Raw genomic sequence first — 22,263 nt, 5'->3', positions numbered from 1 at the left:
CAAGTAACATCCATTTTTAATGATGTAACTGTCAATTGTCATTTTGCACCTTAAAACTGTCCATTACAGGAAAGCTTAAGACTAATCTGTGAGTGGAACAATCTCATTTTCAGGGCTCAGCACTGTACACTGCTCTCAGCACCTGGTCCTGCACGACCTCTGTCTCTCTTTAACCAACACTCTCACACACTCTTACCATCTGACACACTCCATAAGTGGCAGTCGAAAGCCGCTGGTTGCGACCAGAGACACGACGCAGGCCGGGGTGTTCGCAGACGCCTCCAACAACGCCAGCACTGCCTCCACGCCCATACGACTGGCCTGCAGATGACAAGGGTCATTTAAAGGTCATGCTAAAAAGGTGACTGGTCACACAATATTACCACAATAATGGTTATGGGGTAAAGATTGAGAAGTTGAGAAGCAGAAATGTCTGCAGTGTTAGATAAGCAGACAAAAATCTCTCACGTTTTTACATTGCATTATTTCTGATCAGTGCTGTTAGTGATACTGTGACTTACCAGGATCCTGTCAAAGGCAGAGGGGGTCCCACTCCTCTCTGCACATGGCCCAAGATAGTGACCCTGGTGATCGAATGAAACGAACAGTATCAGTTATCATTAGTGTATCATACTGAATTGGAGCATGATTGAATTTATTTAAATGTCTATTTAAAGTCAGACGTTTGCAGCACTTGTATATATACAAAACATCCATTTTTAATGATGTAACTGTCAATTGTCATTTTGCACCTTAAACTGTCCATTACAGGAAAAGCTTAAGACTAATCTGTAGTGGAACAATCTCATTTTCAGGGCTCAGCACTGTACACTGCTCTCAGCACCTGGTCCCTGCACGACCTCTGTCTCTCTTTAGCACACACTCCACACACTCTTACCATCTGAACACACTCCATAAGTGGCAGTCGAACAGCCTGGTTGCCGACCAGAGACACGACGCAGGCCGGGGTGTTCGCAGACGCCTCCAACAACGCCAGCACTGCCTCCACGCCCATACGACTGGCCTGCAGATGACAAGGGTCATTTAAAGGTCATGCTAAAAAGGTGACTGGTCACACAATATTACCACAATAATGGTTATGGGTAAAGATTGAGAAGTTGAGAAGCAGAATGTCTGCAGTGTTAGTAAGCAGACAAAATCTCTCACGTTTTACATTGCATTATTCCTGATCAGTGCTGTTAGTGATACTGTGACTTACCAGGATCCTGTCAAAGGCAGAGGGGGTCCCACCTCTCTGCACATGGCCCAAGATAGTGACCCTGGTGTCAAAACCCAGGCAGCGGACTACCAGCTGGGTATGGAAAGAGAACATGAGATGATCGTGAGGAAAAAGAACAATTGGAAATGCATGCAATAATGTCCTATTAAAATCTACTGTACATTATTAAATGTAATCAGTACAATTAAACAAAAGAGCTGTGAGATTAATTTAAATGGCCTCACTCTGAACATTTCAGATTACAACACATAGAAAATCACAACTCAGCCTCTTCATTCTTTGTAAATTTTCATAGCTGCTTCAAATGAAATAATCTAAAGGACATGCAGAAATAAAATGGACCATACACATGTCAAGCATAAAAACACAGAAGAAGAAATCATGCAAAACATCTCCTGTCATGTTAGTGAGTGACAAATAACGGCAGATGCAGAAGTGAACTTGCAGAGGTTAAAAACGAAGGGTGCAAATGGACATGGGATGGGCAATGGAATAAAATAATGTTTAAAAGCCTGGAGGACTATTTAGTAAAGAAATGAAAAAAATAACTTACATGGCACATGCAAAAAAAAAAAAAAGAAGTGAAGTCAACAAAGGACACATAGGATTTAAAAGGTTCCCACAGTGAAGGAAAAAAAAAACATCCATGCTTCTGAAGGAGAGTTTGTGGGTCCGTGACATAACCAGGCTTCTCCAACATACTTACATCCTTGATATAATCAGGAGTTATAGCCTTGTTGTGGCAATCTATGGCACCCTCGGCTACAATAATAATGTTCAGCCTTTTCTTATCAGCACGGTTCTAGAAGGATATAAAGAAGCAGAAGCATTTAAAAACATGACAGAAAACCTTTTGCATTCCCAAAAGCTGGATCCTGTGATGGAGGATAATCTCTGACTGACTTCTGAAGAGCACCCAAACATGTTGATAATTTAAGTCTTTCTTCAGCAGACACCTGCCACATTGTGGGAGAAGTTTACAGCAAGGTGGGCCACTGAGTGTGTCAGGATTGTGTCTTTTCCCCAACAAAGAAACCACACTGACACCCAGACAATCAAGTTTACTGCTGATATTTTAAATTTCTGAATTATTTTCTGCTGAAGAAATTGTGATGTGAGGTCTGTCTGCCCAAAAGAAATCCAGCTTCTGGTTTCCCCTCTGCATCAGTCTGAGACTGAGCTCTACTCACATCCTTCACAAAATCAGAGGTAATGGGTTGTCCTTGTCTGTCAATGGCTCCTTCAGCAACTATGATAATATTCAACCTGGAACCCCGAGATCGGCTCTGGATGATAACAAACACTGTTATCAACATCAAATCTATCAGTTTATGCAAAACATATAATGTTAACGGTTAGTTTTATTATTCTGCGCTGGCATTACTCAGACGAGTTTATTTAAAAGAGAGATTTTTCAGGACTTTGTGAATGTAAATTACTGAGCGAGTAGCTGAACTACTATTTTGCAAAACCTTGCAACTCGTAAAACTGAATAGTCGTGACACTCCTAGTTTACAGTGTTTCGGTAAATGTTGTGAGGTTTTTTCTTTACCAGTGTCTATGAGAAAAGTTGAGTTAAACAAACCACTGACATAGAACTGTTAACTCTTTCTGAAGGGACAACCTATCAAGTTATGATCACTGCTAATAAAACACAAACAGCCAGGAGGCTCTGTGGCGCAACGGATAGCGCATTGGACTTCTAGTCAAACATTAGAGATGTGATTCAAAGGTTGTGGGTTCGAGTCCCACCAGAGTCGAAATTTTTTTTACAAGGAAACACATCACAGACAATTCCGTGACTGCTGCTTAACATGGATCTTTGTTCCAAACTAAATGCTGCTGCACACAAGAACAACCAACTGAAGTGAACACAAATCTTCATAACCGGCAAGATCTTTGAGTGCATTTCATATTCCTACTTGAAATTTGATTAGTGGTTCTGTTGTGGTAATTAACTGCTTCTGAACTGCAAAGGTTAGATTGTCTACTGATGAACTCCTCTGACAACAGGCTCTGTGGCACAATGGATAGCGCATTGGACTTCTAGTCAAACATTAGAGATGTAATTCAAAGGTTGTGGGTTCGAGTCCCACCAGAGTCAAGAGTTTTACAGGGAAACAATTGGTCCTATGTCTGGTTGGGACATGTTTACAGGAACATTCTACTGATGTGGTGTTCAAGATTTCGATTGTGGTTTCAAGTCACTGCTTCACACAGAAATCCTCATTAGCATGGTGTGTCGCTTGATGGGAGCTTCAGCCAGCGTTGTGAATTTATAATACAACCTCTGAGCAACACCATATCTTAAGAGAAGAGGCTGCAGTGAGTGGATATCCTGCTACATCCATATTAAGGCTTGCTATTTTTAATAGACAATGACAAGTATGGCAACATGCTGTGTACAATGGAAGTGTTTGATGTCAGACAACACTATCCACTGACGACACTGTGTACACATGATTTACCTGTAAATGTTGCAACTCTGGTGGGATTCGAACCCACGACCTTTGAATTCTAAGTCTACTGTTTAAGTAGAAGTCCAATGCACTATCCGTTGCGGTACAGAGCCAATTATCCCTTAACAGCAGGTCTCACAACTCAACTTGTCCCTTTCAGAAAAGCTTAACCACTAAATCAGTGGGTAGTTTATCGTCAAATCTGTGTGACTGCTGCTTTACATGGATTTTTATTCCAAACTAGCTGCACACTTCAACCTCTTTACAACAGGTTTATAAGCGAAACCAAGTGATGTGGTTCAACCTTTAAACGACTCCTGGTGTGCATTTCATACTCCGACTTGAAATATGATTACTGGTCCCCACACTATCCAGTGAAGACACTGTGTACAAATGATTTCCCTGTAAAAGTCCGACTCTGGTGGGACTCGAACCCACAACCTTTGAATTGCCTCACAACTATTTACCTAGAAGTCCAATGCGCTATCCATTGCGCCACAGAGCCAGTTGACCTTTCACAGCAGGTCTCAGAACTCAACTTGTCCCTTTCAGAAAAGCTTAATCACTAAATCAGTGGGTTGTTTATAGAGAAATCTGTGTGACTGCTGCTTTACATGGATCTTTATTCCAAACTAGCTGCACACTTCAACCTCTTTACAACAGGTTTATAAGCGAAACCAAGTGATGTGGTTCAACCTTTAAACGACTCCTGGTGTGCATTTCATACTCCGACTTGAAATATGATTACTGGTCCCCATACTATCCAGTGAAGACACTGTGTACAAATGATTTCCCTGTAAAAGCCCGACTCTGGTGGGACTCCAACCCACAACCTTTGAGTTGCCTCACAACTATTTACCTAGAAGTCCAATGCGCTATTCATTGCGCCACAGAGCCAGTTGACCTTTCACAACAGGTCTCAAAACTCAACTTGTCCCTTTTAGAAAAGCTTAACCACTAAATCAGTGGGTTGTTTATAGAGAAATCTGTGTGACTGCTGCTTTACATGGATCTTTATTCCAAACTAGCTGCACACTTCAACTTCTTTACAACAGGTTTATAAGCGAAACCAAGTGATGTGGTTCAACCTTTAAACGACTCCTGGTGTGCATTTCATACTCCGACTTGAAATATGATTACTGGTCCCCACACTATCCAGTGAAGACACTGTGTACAAATGATTTCCCTGTAAAAGCCCGACTCTGGTGGGACTCGAACCCACAACCTTTGAATTGCCTCACAACTATGTACCTAGAAGTCCAATGCGCTATCCATTGCGCCACAGAGCCAGTTGACCTTTCACAGCAGGTCTCACAACTCTATAGTCAACTTTATAGTGAAATCTGTGTGACTGCTGCTTTACATGGATCTTTATTCCAAACTAGCTGCGACTGCACACTTCAACCTCTTTACAACAGGTTTATAAGAGCAACAAACTGGTGTGGTTCAAACTACTTCTGGTGTGCATTTCATACTCCTACTTGAAATATGATTACTGGTCCCCACACTATCCAGTGAGGATACTGTGTACAAATGATTTCCCTGTAAAAGTCCGACTCTGGTGGGACTCGAACCCACAACCTTTGAATTGCCTCACAACTATTCACCTAGAAGTCCAATGCGCTATCCATTGCGCCACAGAGCCAGTTGACCTTTCACAACAGGTCTCACAACTCAACTTGTCCCTTTCAGAAAAGCTTAACCACTAAATCAGTGGGTTGTTTATAGACAAATCTGTGTGACTGCTGCTTTACATGGATCTTTATTCCAAACTAGCTGCGACTTTACAACAGGTTTATAAGCGCAACCAACTGATGTGGTTCAACCTTTAAACGACTCCTGGTGTGCATTTCATACTCCGACTTGAAATTTGATTACTGGTCCACACACTATCCAGTGAAGACACTGTGTACAAATTATTTCCCTGCAACTGACAACTCCCTCTGTGGCGCAATGGATGACGCATTGGACTTCTAGTTAAATAGTTGAGATGCAATTCAAAGGTTGTGGGTTCTCCCATCAGAGTCATTACTTTTACAGGAAAGCATTGTTACATACAAATCTGGTCACAAACAAATCTTCATTACCAACAATACTTTTTAGCTTCTGGTGAGCATTTCATATTCCTACTTAAAATTTCATTAATGTTATCTTGTGGTGAACAACCAACTGATGTAGTAGACAATTGTTTCTAAAAGGGAAATGTTAGCAAGATATGATATCTGACATTAATCTGCACTGAATATTAACTAGACAACAGGCTCTGTGGCGCAATGGATAGCGCGTTAGACTTCTAGTCAAACATAATTCAAAGGTTGTGGGTTTGAGTCCCACCAGAGTTGGGAGTTTTAGATGGAAAGCATGGTCAAAGACAAATCTGAGTTAATCCGCTTTCCACAGATCTTTGTTCCTAGCTGCTTCCATACACTTCAGCCTCTTTATAAGAAAAACCCAACTTCAAAAGTTGTGGGTTTGAATCCCTTCTTCACATATCTTTTAGCTTCTGGTGTGCATTGCATATTCCTACCCGAATGACGATATTACTTAATGTCCAATACCTAAAATGGCACTGAAATGCAGAAGACACAAAATTATTTGCTATTTTTGAAACAGAAACAGCTAAAATGGCAGCTGTGGTAAATTATGTATTACTAATGTGTTGCTGTGTCTGTGTGTGTATGTGTTACCTCAGACAGTTTCTGACACATGTTATCCTCCCAGCCATCTTCAGGGGGCATTTCAGGGATAAAAACCCAATCTGCCCCACATGCCAGGGCACTGACCAGGGCCAAGTATCTGCACACACACAAACACATTTTAGTAAGTGCTTTGTATCTTTCCTTTTTCTGTAACAAATATCTAGTGTGGAATATTTAATCTACACATCCTGAACAGACTAACATGCCTGACACACAAACAAATGAGCCTCACATCAGTATTATCAATATTTCCACACTTCAGGTCGGCTCCATGTTGTCTGCATACACTTTTGGTGATGTTCATTTGGCTAATGAGACTTGAGCATAATTAAACTTCAACATGTGTGTGGTATCTTTGTCTCTCTGTGATGTACTCTCTAACACAGTGAAAAGTGCCTACCCGCAGTGTCTGCCCATGACCTCCAGAACAAATGTCCTCTGGTGGCTGCAAAACAACAAGAAAAAGAACTTATCAGTGAAACCCAGTGGGCTGGTCTGTTGAAACAGGTCAGTGCAGGACAGATGACTGAGACAAACTCACTCAAACCTTCACCCTGACCTTAACCATGTCTAAAGAGGACATGTCATTGAGGTTTGTAGGGACGCTGGTAACTACAGATAGATGCACCTATGAAAGTTACAACTAGCTAGCTAACCCACTTCAGGGGATACCATGTTTGTCTACTTTCGTCCTGTCTCATTACATTTTCTTTTTTCTTGTCTTGTCTCCTTATGTCTTGTCAGATCTTGTCACATCTATTATCTAGTTGTCTCATGTCTCGTCCTGCTACTTCTTGTTACGTCTTGTCACATCTCAACTCGTCTCTTCTCCTCTCAGGATGTTTTCACCTCTGAGCGGTGGTCATGATGGCGTCCACCACCTCAATGATCCGATGAAGGGCCGAGTCGGTGCCAATGGTCATGTCAGTGCCGCAGAAGTCATTGTCGATGGAGCCGACCATACCAACAATGTGGAGCTCCGAGTTACTGCGGGCTGCCTCCGCGTCGATCAGACCTGAACAACAAGAGAGGAAGGGAGATGCGTTCTGTTCACACCTTTAAGAAAGGGAGAGCGATCATGTAAAGTCAAGTGGAAGTCCTGCAGCGAGTGATCACCTTGCTGTTGGAGCTCATCCAACAGGCTGCTCCACTCCTCTCTGAACAGGTTGGCTCCGGTCAAGCTGCCGTCTCCACCAATCACACACAGGTTGGTGATGCTGCGCAGCACGAGGTTGTGTGCCGCCTTCAGACGGCCCTCATGGGTACGAAATTCTTTACAGCGGGCGCTGCCGATGACTGTGCCACCCTGAGGACAACACCGATTATAATCTGAAATCACACTGTTGTCTCCTCAAAGTGCTCATCTACTGGCTCTATTTTGCTGCTATGAAAAACACTTTCTCATTTTTTTAACCATCACATACTTTATAATGCTGTTTATACTATTGCTGGTCTACAAGATAAATATTTTTTCACAGTTGAACTGAATGTTATCCACTTTAGAGAATGAAAGTCTGATCATGACAAATAGTTTAATACTCTAATTCAATCACAGACTCATTTGGCTCAGAGATAAAAGTCACTTTCATTGATCACACATCTCCACCAACACATCTGATATTACACTGAGCTGGGATCAGATATCTTAACGCTTAATGTAATGTTTACAGAACCTGACGCAACTATATCAGAGTGCATGACCTGAAACAGCAGCAGAAAGCTCTGCTCACCACTTGCAACATGCTGGAGACGCTTTCCCACGTCGCCTCTTTGATGTTGTCTCCACCGTCCACCATACCCTGGTAACCCTGAGAGGACAAACACATATGACAGATATTCACTGAATCATTCATCACACAACAAAACTCACACACACGCACTTTGATTCTGGCTATGGACCTCTGTTGCATGTCGTACCCCTTTTCCCTCCCCGTGATTCCTATATTCCTCTTTACTGTTGACAATCAAATAAAGGCAAAAATAAGCTTAGAAAATGCTGGAAGATAATTTTGTTTCTGTTTCTGTTAATCAATTTGTCAATGCCATTTGTCAATCGACAAATTGTTTAAAATCTGAATATGTTAGAAAAAAATATCATCAAATCTCTTGGCACTGATAGTTATGCTTGTTAGGCTCTGCTGCTGTGTTGTGTATGCTGAGCAAAGCTACGAGCCAAAATACAGGCGTCATGGCACTCAGGTGTCATTACTCACAGCCCAGTGATTATTCAAGGCTGATGGAGCCAGGGAAGAATGAAATCTGCCCCTGGTAATCCAATTATATCCACACTGAGACCAGAGCGTCTCCAACCCTGCCCCCCCTGTCACTACCATCAGTGGCATCATACCCATCATCACACACATATATTCTCAGACATTCAATATCCAGGAAGTCTCAGATATCTAAGTAACAGGGATCTGTTGCTGCTTTTCTTTAAAATTCTTCATAATTCAAAGTCCTGAAGCAGATTATCCTGCAGACTACTTTTATTTTATATTAAAGATTTAATTTGAATTCCTTTACCATGACTTAAATTACAGTTTAAGATGTGTGAATCCAATGGGAAGAAAAACCCTTATCCTGACAGTAATACAACAGTTGCAGAAAACAGCAAATCTCTATTCACTGTAAATAATAAGCAAGTAAACTTACGTGTAATGCTTGATGGAATAATCATGTAAACCTCGCTTAGGATGCAACAAAAAAACATTTTGCAGAGCCATTAATGCAAAAATCTGTCACTCAAATCCTCTCCTGATGAAATATTCATCCTCAAAGATATATTAAAGATTAAAGATAAAATATCTCAATACACTCTGTGAGCTTCTGGATTTTATTTAAGACACATCAAAAGAAGAAAATGCTAAAATATAAAAGAGGTCTGTAATGAGATAGGAATAACATACTACAAGTATACTACAACTACATTATATATTACTGATCTGTTTGTCACCAAACTCAATACCCTGAACTAAATGACTGTGTATGAGCTGACATTATCTAAAACGTATGCATTTAAAAATTCAACTATTCACAATAATCAAGGCAGTGCTGACCATCGTGAGATCTGTGTTATAGTGTACATGCAGACTCCATATGAATGCAAAAATTTGCCTTGCTACTAGTCGGTTATAAATAAACACAGACCCTATAGGGAGGTTAAAGTGTTTCAGCAATGAGCAGGAAGTATAATTTCCCTCTGGGTTAAATGAATGTCACTAATGTCTTGCCGGCAGAAAACATGACGGGGACACAGGGCAAGAGTTAAAAATCAGCTTGGAAGATCTATAAAGATGTCATAAAGGTATTGTCTTCATTGCATTTTAAAGGACAGATCAGACTTCAGTTTCCAAACCCACAAACAAATCTTTATGTTTGTTAAATAATATTTGTCTCTTATTTGTTAATAAGAGACACTGTAGCTACCCACATTGAAATACATTTAATACCAATAACTTCTCATCTATTTTCAGTGAAATATTAGATGTAATAAGTGGTGAAGAACACCTCATGTAATGACAGATATCTGCTTTCAAGGAAAACTGCAGCTACGTCTTCTGTTTCGTTGTGTGGTGCACAGTGACCTGTTTGCCTTTCTCTTGGCAGAATTATCATGATTTGTACATTTTTATCTCCTATTCACATCTGTTAAATTCTGTGCACAGCCTGTGTGCTGCCAGAATCATCATGAGTCTACTGGGAAAATGTGTGAATAACAAAATCACACGTTTTATAAGATACTTGTTGAACTAAGCAGATTTTAATCTCAGCTAATACAGAGAGTTGGTTTTAATCATTTAGAATATAAATCTGAGATCAATTCAAATACAGGTGTTCAGATTTTAAATTTTGATTTTGCCTTTCATTTAAAGGATTTTCCCAGATTTTCAGTGGTTTTCAAAAAGATGCCTGACTCTGACACCAAATGCTGTCTCGTATTTGATTTCTGAATCCTGCTGACCGCTTTCAAAGATAATCACAGCCAAAAAGGAAGACTCCTCAGTTCTAATTTAGCTCATTGTCAAGTGTGGCAGAAACTGCAGACTCCCCCTGAGGGCCACGTCTGGAGCCTGAGTCACGTGTTATGTCTCACCTCGTGGATGAAGTAGACCTTCGCTCCTACGTAGATGCCCATTCGGACGACCGCCCTGACGGCTGCGTTCATGCCTGGAAAAGGACAGAGAGGAGTCAGTGGTTGTCACGGTCTTGTTGTACATCGTGGTATCCCAACAGCCAAAGGATGGAACTAAATAAACTAAAAATGCAACACAGTGGAGGAGCACAAACTAGTGGAAAGAGGAATGAGCCATGACCATTATTTCACTGCCTCTCTTAAACTCTCTGGACGCATCTCAGTTTGGCTGAGGGCTGTCCTCCAAGACATCCTGAAAAATTTTCACTAATATTCAACTAACATTTGCGTGCGTTTATTTTCAAAATGTTGTTTAAAAACTGCAATTCAGTCATTTTCGCAACACATTTGCACAAAAAGACTGCACATCAGAAAAATGTCAGAAAAACTTGTTTCTGTTCAGAATAATACAAAGTCATGTGTTTAATAGATTTAAATATAGACTGACAACAGTTTGATGTTTCTGGAGGTCATGGCGCACAGATATTATACATTTACAGCCAAACTGCAGTGAAACGAGCTCAGGTCACTGTTTTTCTATCATATGTCCAATCACTAATTTGTCACTGAACTGAAAAAAATCTGTCACCCAATTCAAGCACAAAACCATATCAAGGAAAGGTTAGTCAAGCTTCCTGCTTCCACTCATCCTTGGATATATTATTTAATAAAAACCAAAAAAAGTAAATAAATTCAAAATGGCTCGAGGGAAAAAACAGGAAACATAAGAGCATAATCAGAGATGCAGAAGCCAGACAGAGCAGCAGACAACAGGAGGGGTAAAGAGGTCAAAAGAGAGAGAGACAGGGAGAAGAGACAGAGCAAGAGTCCCCTTGAGGATCCTGTGCCAAACCACAAAAGCGTCTGTCGGTGCACTTAGTGAAATCAGAAACAGGAATGACTGTAAATCATCATCCATTCATTGATTTTACAGGTTTATATAAGCAGGCCAGGGCTTTAAAATAAATACTGGATATAGAACTGAGGGTGTATCTCATTGATATTTGCAGATTGACAGCTATGTGCTAATTTTGAATGATTCTAATGGAGATATTGGGCATTAAAGCCAATAATAAATGATTACTGCAACAAAAAAAATATAGTAGAATTGTAACTGCAACTTATGATCATTTTCATAATCACTTCATATATGAGATATTTTTCAAATAACTGAAGCCCAAAGCCTAGTGCAGTGGGTTCACCATGGCTATTGTTGGCTCACAGGCTGTTACATAACACTGTGCGTCTATAGGATGCGATTTGTTATCAAATGGCTTGTTTTGCTGAAGACCGACACATATGTCTGTATAAGCCCACTCTACTCTCTGTGTGAGTATGAGCGTAGTGAAGCACTGGGCACAGCAGGAACAAGCTGCCCCTCATGATGACAACATGACTGTCTCTTGGCCAAATTTCCTCCCACACTATATGCTGTAAACAACCCGTCTCATTCACTGGCCCTTATGTGCAGAATGTGTACGGGATGTGACTATTCCTTGGATGACAATGTCATGCTTTAGGCTCCGTTTGTTTTCTAAAGCCCAATGTGAAAACTTCAAATTGCTTGTTTTGTCCGACCAACAGTCCACTTCCTCATAATCTCATGCTGAACTGAGGGCAGACTGGATGCTACAGTGACTCTATCACGGGGTGCCCTTGACAGAAAAAACACAGTATGCAAGCGTTGATGTGGTTTCAGGCTGTGTTGTACGCTAACAAGTGCTGATGGGATGAGGTAATGTTGCTTAGAGACGAGGACAGTGCATATTGGTCAAAGAGGATCTGCAGAAAAATGTGAAATGTGTTTAGTGAGGTTTAGAAAAAATGAGTACAACAATAATGAGGGGAGGTCACGGGATGACAGGTTCGTGTGTGAGTGTGTGTGTGTCCTGTTCCAGCTGAGCTCTCGGAATGAGTTGCACTCAGCACAACACGAGAGGCTGTGAGTATTTCCCTCCGGTCGGCTGCAATGACTAAACATATCCAGTGTGTGTGTGTGTGTGTGTGTGTGTGTGTGTGCGTGTGCGTGTGCGTGTGTGTGTGTGTGTATCTGAATGGGTGTGCATGTATCCTATGTATCCTCCCCAGAGTGGTAGGAAAATTTCCCTTGGTAATAATTTTTCTTCTTACAGCAAGGTTAAGACTGGAGCATCTAGAAAATCCTGCTAAGTTTGTTGACATTGAAGAGGGTTGTAAAAGCTTTTGAAAAACAAATGAATACATTTTCAACCCCTGTTTCAAAAGAAATATTTTCACCAAGCTAGATAGATCATTTTTGGCAAACACGGCAATTCTAGCCTTTTGAAAAGTCAGAGAGCATCAAGCAGATAGCCTGACCTCTGACCTTTCTGTGAGCAATGTTTTTGAATGAATGAAACAACTGGCTGCTCCTCATCTGCATAGAATATTTATTAATAAAAATGAATGATTCTTAAACACATGGCTCTAGATCTAGATGAGGAGTGAAATAATGATTAGTGTAACCTTCACTGTGTTCCCTCTGATATATGTTTTTTTCACATTATAATAATTTAGTTTAGTTGCATCTCTGGTGCTCTTCAGCAGCCCTGCCTCTAAACCAGCAGCCAGTTTTTATGAATGAGTGGAAATTAGGACACTGGTGAGGGATGCGTGAGTCTGTGCATCACTCCAACGCTGGCAGCACCTACACTACACGAGGTGTAGCTTCAATTACCTCTCAGATGTTTTCAGGAGGAACATGAGCTTTTATACACTGTTACTACAACGGCTGACTCTAACATCCAGTGTGGAAGCTGACATGCTGAGATGTGCTGCAGTGAGACTGACAGACAACATATCACTGCACTTCAACAGCACCCTATAGGCGCACAGTGTTATGTAACAGCCTGTGAGCCAACAATAGCCATGGTTAACCCACTGCACTAGATGTACAGCTGGAAGAGGATGATATAGATAAACCACAGAGGGATAATACACAGTTGATTATACTGTATGTGTTATAGTAAAAATACATGACACATACAATAACTGGGATGCTGTAAGTAACATCACTGTATATGATAAGGTCAGTGTCTGAGCACCAAAGACACACAATACATATCTTTGAAGATATTCCATGAATGTTATTAATATTATATAATAATGGCCATACATCATATCACTTCCCTTTTAAATGATAAAAATCAAGAAAACAACAAAAAATTATCTGCATTAATTTCTTCATCCCTTTTTCTTCACTACATGCATACTCGCAACTCCTCACGTAGGCGACACAAACCTCCCTGACAGGATAAATAAAGCTGCTCACACAGACACGACAAGCCAACAAGAGCCCGCCTTCAGAATAAAAGCGCGGCCACGCAAACTATCCCGTACGACATTTATTGTGAAAGGCTCAATCAGAAATGGGGTATTTTGCTGTGTCGAACTTGAAAATGATCCTCTCACGACTCATCCTCCGTGATGCAAGACACGTGTTTCTACACATCAAGTGTTATTTACTAGCTTCTTTTCCTGACGGGAAGTTATTGTGATTAGTTAGTCTGGATTTTTTACACTATTACAGGTCTGTGCTGCCAATGCCAATAACGATATAAAGATAGTTAACACACCAGGAAACATATAAACGCTACATCAAAAGCAAAATAGGGAGAGCTAAGCAACAAGCCTTTTGATTTGAAGTCCTGTGAAACAGACCTATAGCAAAGTCGGCGTGTGCTGATGAAGCTCCTAGTGGCAATACTATAGAAATGTTATAGTAATAATTAAATTTGGGTTGATGCCGTGAGAGCTATGGATGCGCACAGGGACTCAGATGCATGCACAAACACGCACAATCCTGCGCCATCTATGGCATCAAGGCAACCCAGCCCATATAGATACGACGTTGGCGAATGAATGGATGATAAAGAAAGAAACATCTAATGTAAGAAGAGATGTCTTCTGAATTATTCAATAATCACGATCACTTGTTGATTTTGGCGCAGCTCTCAAAATTATCCAGAGGCATCTAACCTGGACTCCTGTTTATCAGGCCTGGGTTAATATCTGTATGGTTTAATATAATACTAAATGTGATCGGTCTCTTTCTCCGTGATAAATACCGCAGCATCCGTGTACAAATGTGACAGGGAGCGTCAGTTGTTGCGTAACCGCCGTTCAGATTCATTAAACAGCTTATAAATAATAAGACAGATTCCCAGGTTGGCAACATGAGAGGAAAAGATATATACAGTGGAAATAAACTCCACTTTTTTTCTCGATGACGCGGTGAAACTTTACTCTTTTAAACCGCCTCTTAAATGACTTGCTCCACAGGAGGGTGTAACTGTAACGTGTGCGACTCCTTTAATGGACAAAACTGCGGCCGCACATCCATTATCGGACAAGTCTTTGGTTGACAATATGCATGATTACTATTACCAACAAAAAACATATAACATCTGGAAATGCGACACACCCTGTGCAGACAGCAGCAGTGGGTTAAGATGAGATGTCTGATAACTGAATGCTCGGTGATTTCCTTTAACAGACGCAATTAAAGACTACTTAGGTTAACTAAAACAACGATAGGCGACAGGGGTTGGGAGCTGAGTTAGTTTTCTTTTTGTTTATTGGCAGCACTTTGCTGTCACAGTCTTAAATTGCACTCACTCGGCAGAGCCAACAGAGCTGTCCGATAATGTAACCACTACAACAACGTTACCTTGGGCATCTCCTCCGCTGGTCAACACTGCGATGGATTTACCAGCGCCGGACAGATTCTCGAAAAATTTCCGGGTGTCCTGCCGCTTCGGTGCCGCCGCTCCTGCCATCTCTGTCCCGGGTCAAGGTTGCCTGACAAAAAATTTAAAAAAAAATTGAGATGTACAGTTTTAACGAGCTGACCTGCGGCGGCAAGTAACACTGTGGGTATCTGTGACAGGAGGAGAGACACTGTAGTAGGACTGCAGTGGTCACCGCCCTCCTCCTTCACATACACACCCCCTTACCGAAGATCGTGGATTAAGAAAGATGACTCACTCCATGGTTCACTGAGAACAACTATTAGCACCTGTGAAGTATACAGTACACTGTATACAGCAGTTACCAACAAACACAGGGTCAATTTATTATATAGAGAAAGTAACCATAGATAATGATGGTAGTTGGCCTCCGTGACGTCAACCACCGGTTTCTGAAGAGTGGTTTTTAACCTCTGAGTGTGCTGCTCTGTCATCGCCATCTTGGTAGTGCCTCACTCCACCTAACTCCGGGTTAATCCAAAAATTAAAAAAAGTGGAGTGTCAGTGGAGCTGAGACATCGGTGAAAACCGGTTCAATAACAGTGGCAAGCTACGATCCCGTCAGCATCGTTAGCATAGCGGATTGTTTGGGATAACCTAAGGCTAATTCGTTTACTAGCAAATTGGCTAGTTAACAAGCTAAGCTAACTAGCCAGGTATGGTGAGCACACACACCAGTACCTGCTAATTCGTGCTAACATGAATGAAATTAAATACTAGGATTTCACTCACCTCAAAAAACAGGAGCACAGACTTCCTCGTGTTCTGTTAGTCACAAACATGGCCGAGAGGTCAGTTCAGACTCTCAAATTAGCCGAGGTGTAGCTCAACAGTTTGCAGACTGTGAGGCACCCACCTGTCACTCAAATCGGCCACGTCCACAATTATGCATAACTTTAAACGGGTTTATTGTATAAAAAATCACCGCCAGTACAGTTGTCATGAAGAAGGACATTAGCTATAGAGACCAAAACCTTTATTGTACCAGATTGTAAACATGTTTATTTCTGCTGTAAAGTTTTACATGTGAGATTATGGGGATTGACTCACTTTGGAGCCACCCTCAAATGGCCATTCGGGGAACTGCTGAACTCTTTACTACCGAATGCATCGAACCTCAGTTAGCTGGCATAATGATAATGATGATGATGAAAATACAGAATTATGCCACATTGAATTTCCCAGAAAGATTAAAAAATAGACAGAGGTGTAAATTATTTTCTATAAAATTGCTGTAATTTCGTTGTAACATTATAAAGTAAGGCCTAGCCATCTGATTTGCTTGCAATTATATCTAAGTCCATTTGTGATATTCAAATAAAATCAGAGTGAGAAGTCTACACTTTTTCCACCAGTCTTTGGCTCTCACCAGATGGACGAGGATGCCAAAAGCCAGAGCCAGAGAGCCAATGTCGCATTACTTTACTGATTGACAGCTAAATCAACCAATGGGCGTCTAGATCACGTACTAGGGAAATACATTGCAACCAATTGCACCGAAACTACAGTCTTTCAGTCTAGAAATAATACATTTACAATAACTGTTCATGAGTTTCTTTGTATTGCAAACACTAAAAAGTGAGTGTTGTAACTGTGTGGTAAATTGACATAATGCAACACAAAGAGATTAGATTATTAGATCACATTATGTAATTGCAGCAACAATGAACTGAAATCAGATACAAAAATCTCAGATACATATGAAATACTTATATTGGGATTTACAGCATCTCTGTAGTCCTGAGTCGTTTTTTTAATCCCCATGTGCTCCAAGTTTTTATATGTCGTAACCCCTCAAAAAATTAGTTTTATTGCGACTCTGCAAGTTTGACAGAATACATAATCTTTCATAAAGTTCATGACCTTGAGCAATTGTTTGCATATTGCCAGCTTTATCTCAAAAACTATATCTGTTGAAGTGCTGAATGACATCTGAGTTTAGTAACAGTTATTATATTTCATAATACATTAAAGACAAAAAGGTTTATTTGAGAGTAAGTTGGAACATGTCTCCGCTGGCAGACAGTGGCATTGTTGTGTGATTAGATTTGAAGGGCCATTCAGAGGACAACAGGTACTGGGCCAGCTCCAGGTTTCCTTCTGCAGAATACAGAAGCGTCTACAGAACTGGGAACTTAAATATGTGCATGTTTCATTCGCCTTAAATTCTCATGACTAAGGACATTTTTGCTGTTCCCCACTTCTTCAAATGAGAGGGATTTAAAATAAGGAACCACATTAACGCCACATGAACCTGGGTGTGTCGTAAACGGTTGCAATGGATGGGCAGTTTCTTATATTACACCCAGGATCCCAAATATATCAAATATGTGAAAATGAAAAACTGAGAAATGTGTATTAAGCAGTGGAAAAGATGTTTAGGATTTTCCTCAGCTAGTGAAATGGACCAGCTACGGCATATTGGATGTGAATATTATTAAGTGAGACAGTTACAACAAAACACCACAACAAACATATAAATAATATACTGCATATTGTATGTGCCACTGTCATGTTTGTGTAAACAGCTTTTACATCATTTTTTATACATTTACCCTAAATTCAGCCTCACTCATCTTTGGAAAATTTGGGATCCCCACTGCAATTTAAAATAAAGTTAGTGTCAGTGATCAAAGAGGAGACTTAACAGAAATTTTATGCAGAATATTAGAGGTGTAGAGAAAGGTGCTGGTCAAGGTTATGGGAGCAGGAGTCAGGACACAGATTTTATTGTTAACAAGAGTAAAAGTAAAAAGATCTATGAGTTTTTAATAGCATATTATGTATATTTATGCATATTATAAACACACACACACACACACACACACCAGGGACCCTTTTTCAGCCTGTGGCAGGTGATATAGTATTTTAGTTCTTCTATGATTTTAGGATAGTACTGTATGAGCATTTAAGAAGGAAGCGATGGAAAGTTCTGAGAATAATTAATTCAACACAGCAAGTCATCAAGGTTATTTAAAATTCCTGGACAATGTCGCCCTCTGGTGGTGGAAAGCAAGTATTGCACGCACAGGATGCAGTCAGCCTCAGGTCTGCAGCACAATATCATCCATGTAAATTATGAAAATAAAATCAGCTATAATACAGGTCGTGACACCAGAACAACAGGGGATGAAATGAAAAGACAGAACCAGGCTCGTTCAATAAAAATAATTTATTTACAGTGGCATGAATCATAAATTAACGAGTAGCATTGGCAAAAGCAACATTAGAGTCAACAGCTTGCATAAAGTGGTGTGAACGTCTGGACTTTTGCATAATAAAACACTCACGCTCTGAATAAACTGTACTGGACTGTGTCACCGCTGAGATGTTTAATATGAACATCACAGCAGAGAGGATCATTAAAAAAAAAAGAAGAAAAAAATCTCTTGAACCGCAAACAGTGATCTTTGAACACCTACACTCTCCTTCAGCTTTGACCTATTGCTCTGAAATACCAATGAACTGGGAAACATTTCAATCAGACTGGCTTTACGTACAGTACAACTGACAGCTGATCACAGGGAAACTCAGAAGTAACATTTTACAGTGGCCTAATCCTGGTGTATTTAGCTTTTGAAATATTCTTTAAGGGGAAATAAGTACATTTTTCTAAAACTTCTTAGCCGAAAAGAAAAAGGAAATCAATTTCTCTGGATGTACTGATTATCTATATAAATGTTTTGTCTACAAAGGTTCACTAAAGCAAAAGGAGAAAGCATTTTTATTATTCCAGTGTTTAAATCAGGGATGTTAGATCAGCACTGGATGATTAATCTAATGCCTTCCGGCCCTGATGCAGTTTTATTACAACACTAACAAAATAATAAAAGTAAGGATTTTAATTTACTGCGTACAGCTATTGTTTTATGCATGCCAGCACAACTTGTGCAAGATTAAAGCCACTAAGTGTAAGATTTGACTTTGGCGCCATCTAGTGATAGACAAAAAAAGAAGAAGAATTGGAAATTGGAAATATAACTCAACCAAGTGGTGAGAAAGAAAGAAAGTACTGTATATTCCATACTGAATTTTACATTCATTTTCACATTACTTGGCACATGCGTCAGCGAAAGTCGCATTTTTGCTTCTTTCCACATAACTAGGGCTGGATATCAAACTTTATTCCTGTATCAAGATCTATCATGTTTCTGTTCCAGAGTTAAATTACTCTTTTAGCCACTTTTAGGCTAATTTACTCGTTTATTTAGGAAACATCCCTATATGGCTATAAGATTCAACATTTGAGAACCTTTATCATCTTTTGTTAAATATAAATTTGTTAAATGCATAATGATACTCAGCCCTACACGTAACCGATATCATATGTGAAACCGTTACAGAGAAGTTTGTCCACTATGAGATTTTATAAGCATTTAATATCAGAAACGGGACCTTAATTTTAGCAGTGATACAGTCCTGCATCAGGGCTAGATGCATTTTTGACTACATTATTGTCATTTACAGGCCACTATAGCCCAAATGTCAGCTAGAGATAAACCGCTGTTGCTGCTGTTCCTACTGGTCACCAGCAGGTCAGCAAAGGTAAAAAATGACTGAATACCCCTTTATGCACCAAAAACACTGTGTTAGTAAGGGAGACCCTCCCTGTTGCATTGTACAGGGAAACTATGAACAAAATAATTTACGCTAACAAAGTATTATTGTGATTTGCATGACCTGATAGACAGGTTAACACATGTTGTACAGTGTCATTTCTTGGGAGAAAATATAAAAAATCCTGGTTGTACACCTACGGTACGAAGTGGTAGACACTCACTCAGTAGTGTGTGACACATATAATACACCTGTAAACCTTACAGTTATACACCACACACAGAACCACAGATCTAAGGCAGTATGCTATGTCTTTAGCATCTTAAGGTACTTACATGAATAACAGTATTTTGCAATTGATAAAATATCCATCTATGAATCAAGAACAATCTTCAATATATATATATATATATATGTTTGTGTGTGTGTGTGTGTGTGTGTGTGTGTGTGTGTACTGTATCAGTAAAGATCAAGAGAGAATAATTCACCTTCATCTAAAACATTAGGAGTTACTGTACATGAGCGTTTACATCCGCTCTTGATTGCTTTGAACCCTTGCAGAGAGTTTGACATTCAGAACATTTCCATGGCTTACATTTTCTCTTAAGAGGGTTTCTCATAAAAATCTTTGGGGTTTTACAACATGCAGCATACTGGCGTATAATTTTACTGCACTGAAAGTTGAAAGGAAACGAAGGGGAAATGGGATCAACGCAAAGTTTTCCTAAAAAAAAAAAAAATATTTTCAGTGTTTCATTTTGCATTCGGTTTGCACCGTCACATTCGTCTTGTTCTGCAGAGAAAAGTAGTCCCTCATCTTTGTGCTTAACAGGTTTCTGGACCAGTGGGATTCGAGAAGTCCATGTTGCTAGTTACAGTTAGTTTTTGTGAGACAGTACCTAATGAAATTGATGTAATGAAACTATTCCCAAAATTCTAAAGGTCCAGTCTTTTCTATGGATCTGGATTGTAAACGTCCTGGGTCGCCTGCTCTTCTTTGTTTAATAGAAAGGTTTCATTTATCTCTGTCAATCTGTTCATGGGGACCAGGTCGATACTTCGTAGAGTACATAAAGAATGTCTTGTCATTCAAAGGTCACAGTTTCACCCACAGAAAGAGCCAACACAACAAACCAACACGCTTTTCAATTGTCCTTCAGCACGACAGAGAGCTTAAGCTACACACCTGCGACACACAAGAGTGAGTCCTGCAGGCCAGAACATCGCAACCCCAAAAACTTTTTTTTTTTTTTTTTTTTTTAAATGGATCGCAGTAGCCTGGAGTTTTATTATTAGTTATACACATCTTGTTTAGAGGCAAAGCTGCTTCGGAGGCAGAAATAGTCGCAGTGGTAGAATTTCAGTGGGCAGAGCAAGCACACAAACGATTTCCAGACAGTCTGTGAAACGTGACAACAGACATCGTTTGGTCACCATCTTAGTTTAGGGTGTTAGCATTAATGCGAAAGTTATTTTTTTTGTAGGTATTTCATCATAAATGAATAAAGAATTTTGATCTGACGATGGCGCCAGATGAAAAATCAAGGGGGATCACATTTATTAAATATCACATGAGAATTATGAATGTCTGTTCCAAATTTTATGGCAATCCATCCCGTAGTTGTCAAGATATTTCATTCTGAACCAAAGTGGCGGACCAACCGTCACTGCCATCCTCTCGCCGCTACAATGGCTAAAAAGGAATCGCTAATGGCTGCGTAACCAGAAAGTTTCAAGCTGCGGATACTAGGATAACAAAGTTAGCTAGTTAGCCTAGCTGGATTTTCAAATTCAAAATAGCTGTAGTGAAATAGCAATAGCAAAATGAAATAAGGACATGGGATTTTAACATTTAGTTTGTTTCTTCGTCAGTTGCAGTCGTGTTGTCTTGTGGCTCTTTAGCTCCACCCACTAAGGTTCAATTCAACCAATGAAACATTACTTCTCTGAAAAACTGTTGGATTAAAACTCCAAACTGCTGCTTTGCTACACCACTTAGAAGAAAAATGGTATTATAAATCTAAGTATATACACTATCTATACACATTCACCTTCATTCAAAAAATCATTTAACAGGGATACAGCTCCCCGGTAACTACAGCAGTTGAAATATATTAATTTTCAAAATCGACATCAAAATGTACCATTCTGAGAGATTTTCATAAAGAAAGATATCCTTGATTTTCTTTTTTTTTTATGTCATACAAAGAATCTCTAAAATTTCTTCAAAACTATAAATACCTGTGAAATATTTTTTTCATAAACCTTCTCATTTGACGTTTTCAGTCAGGCTCAGAAATAGAACCATAAAAAGATAAAATCCAGAGGTTTCATTTATGCTTGTCAACCATTCGCTTCTCCAGTGTCAATCTGTGACATCATTTCAGTTTCACACACACACACACACACA

At 39.9% G+C, this 22,263-nt stretch overlaps 1 protein-coding gene and 6 non-coding genes across 8 annotated transcripts in view; 3 read left to right on the top strand and 4 right to left on the bottom strand.

Annotated features, from left to right (window-relative positions):
• The window catches only part of LOC111233862 (ATP-dependent 6-phosphofructokinase, platelet type-like), a 33,837-nt gene extending 18,395 nt beyond the window's left edge, over positions 1-15,442 (bottom strand). For both annotated transcript variants that reach the window (XM_022761763.1, XM_022761764.1), the window contains exons 1-10: positions 15,218-15,442; positions 10,492-10,565; positions 8,129-8,206; positions 7,515-7,704; positions 7,248-7,413; positions 6,799-6,843; positions 6,387-6,495; positions 1,947-2,042; positions 1,220-1,312; positions 899-1,024 (exon numbers count right to left, since the gene is read on the bottom strand). In XM_022761763.1, coding sequence (XP_022617484.1) covers positions 899-1,024; positions 1,220-1,312; positions 1,947-2,042; positions 6,387-6,495; positions 6,799-6,843; positions 7,248-7,413; positions 7,515-7,704; positions 8,129-8,206; positions 10,492-10,565; positions 15,218-15,326 — 1,086 coding nt within the window. In that variant the 5' untranslated portion in view covers positions 15,327-15,442. The remainder of the gene's footprint in view (positions 1-898; positions 1,025-1,219; positions 1,313-1,946; positions 2,043-6,386; positions 6,496-6,798; positions 6,844-7,247; positions 7,414-7,514; positions 7,705-8,128; positions 8,207-10,491; positions 10,566-15,217) is intronic.
• Positions 2,909-3,000, top strand: trnar-ucu. Its single transcript is given in 2 exon segments — positions 2,909-2,945; positions 2,965-3,000. It is a non-coding gene; the product is annotated as a tRNA-Arg (tRNA).
• Positions 3,253-3,344, top strand: trnar-ucu. Its single transcript is given in 2 exon segments — positions 3,253-3,289; positions 3,309-3,344. It is a non-coding gene; the product is annotated as a tRNA-Arg (tRNA).
• trnar-ucu lies at positions 4,113-4,204 on the bottom strand. Its single transcript is given in 2 exon segments — positions 4,113-4,148; positions 4,168-4,204. It is a non-coding gene; the product is annotated as a tRNA-Arg (tRNA).
• trnar-ucu lies at positions 4,897-4,988 on the bottom strand. Its single transcript is given in 2 exon segments — positions 4,897-4,932; positions 4,952-4,988. It is a non-coding gene; the product is annotated as a tRNA-Arg (tRNA).
• On the bottom strand, positions 5,253-5,344 carry trnar-ucu. Its single transcript is given in 2 exon segments — positions 5,253-5,288; positions 5,308-5,344. It is a non-coding gene; the product is annotated as a tRNA-Arg (tRNA).
• Positions 5,959-6,041, top strand: trnar-ucu. The gene is given in 2 exon segments: positions 5,959-5,995; positions 6,006-6,041. It is a non-coding gene; the product is annotated as a tRNA-Arg (tRNA).
• Positions 15,443-22,263: the final 6,821 nt, after the last annotated feature.

The sequence above is a fragment of the Seriola dumerili genome, unplaced genomic scaffold (assembly GCF_002260705.1).
Source record: "Seriola dumerili isolate Sdu_G_001 unplaced genomic scaffold, Sdu_1.0 BDQW01000432.1, whole genome shotgun sequence".
NCBI lineage: Eukaryota > Metazoa > Chordata > Actinopteri > Carangiformes > Carangidae > Seriola > Seriola dumerili.
This window is presented reverse-complemented; position numbering and strand designations above follow the sequence as displayed.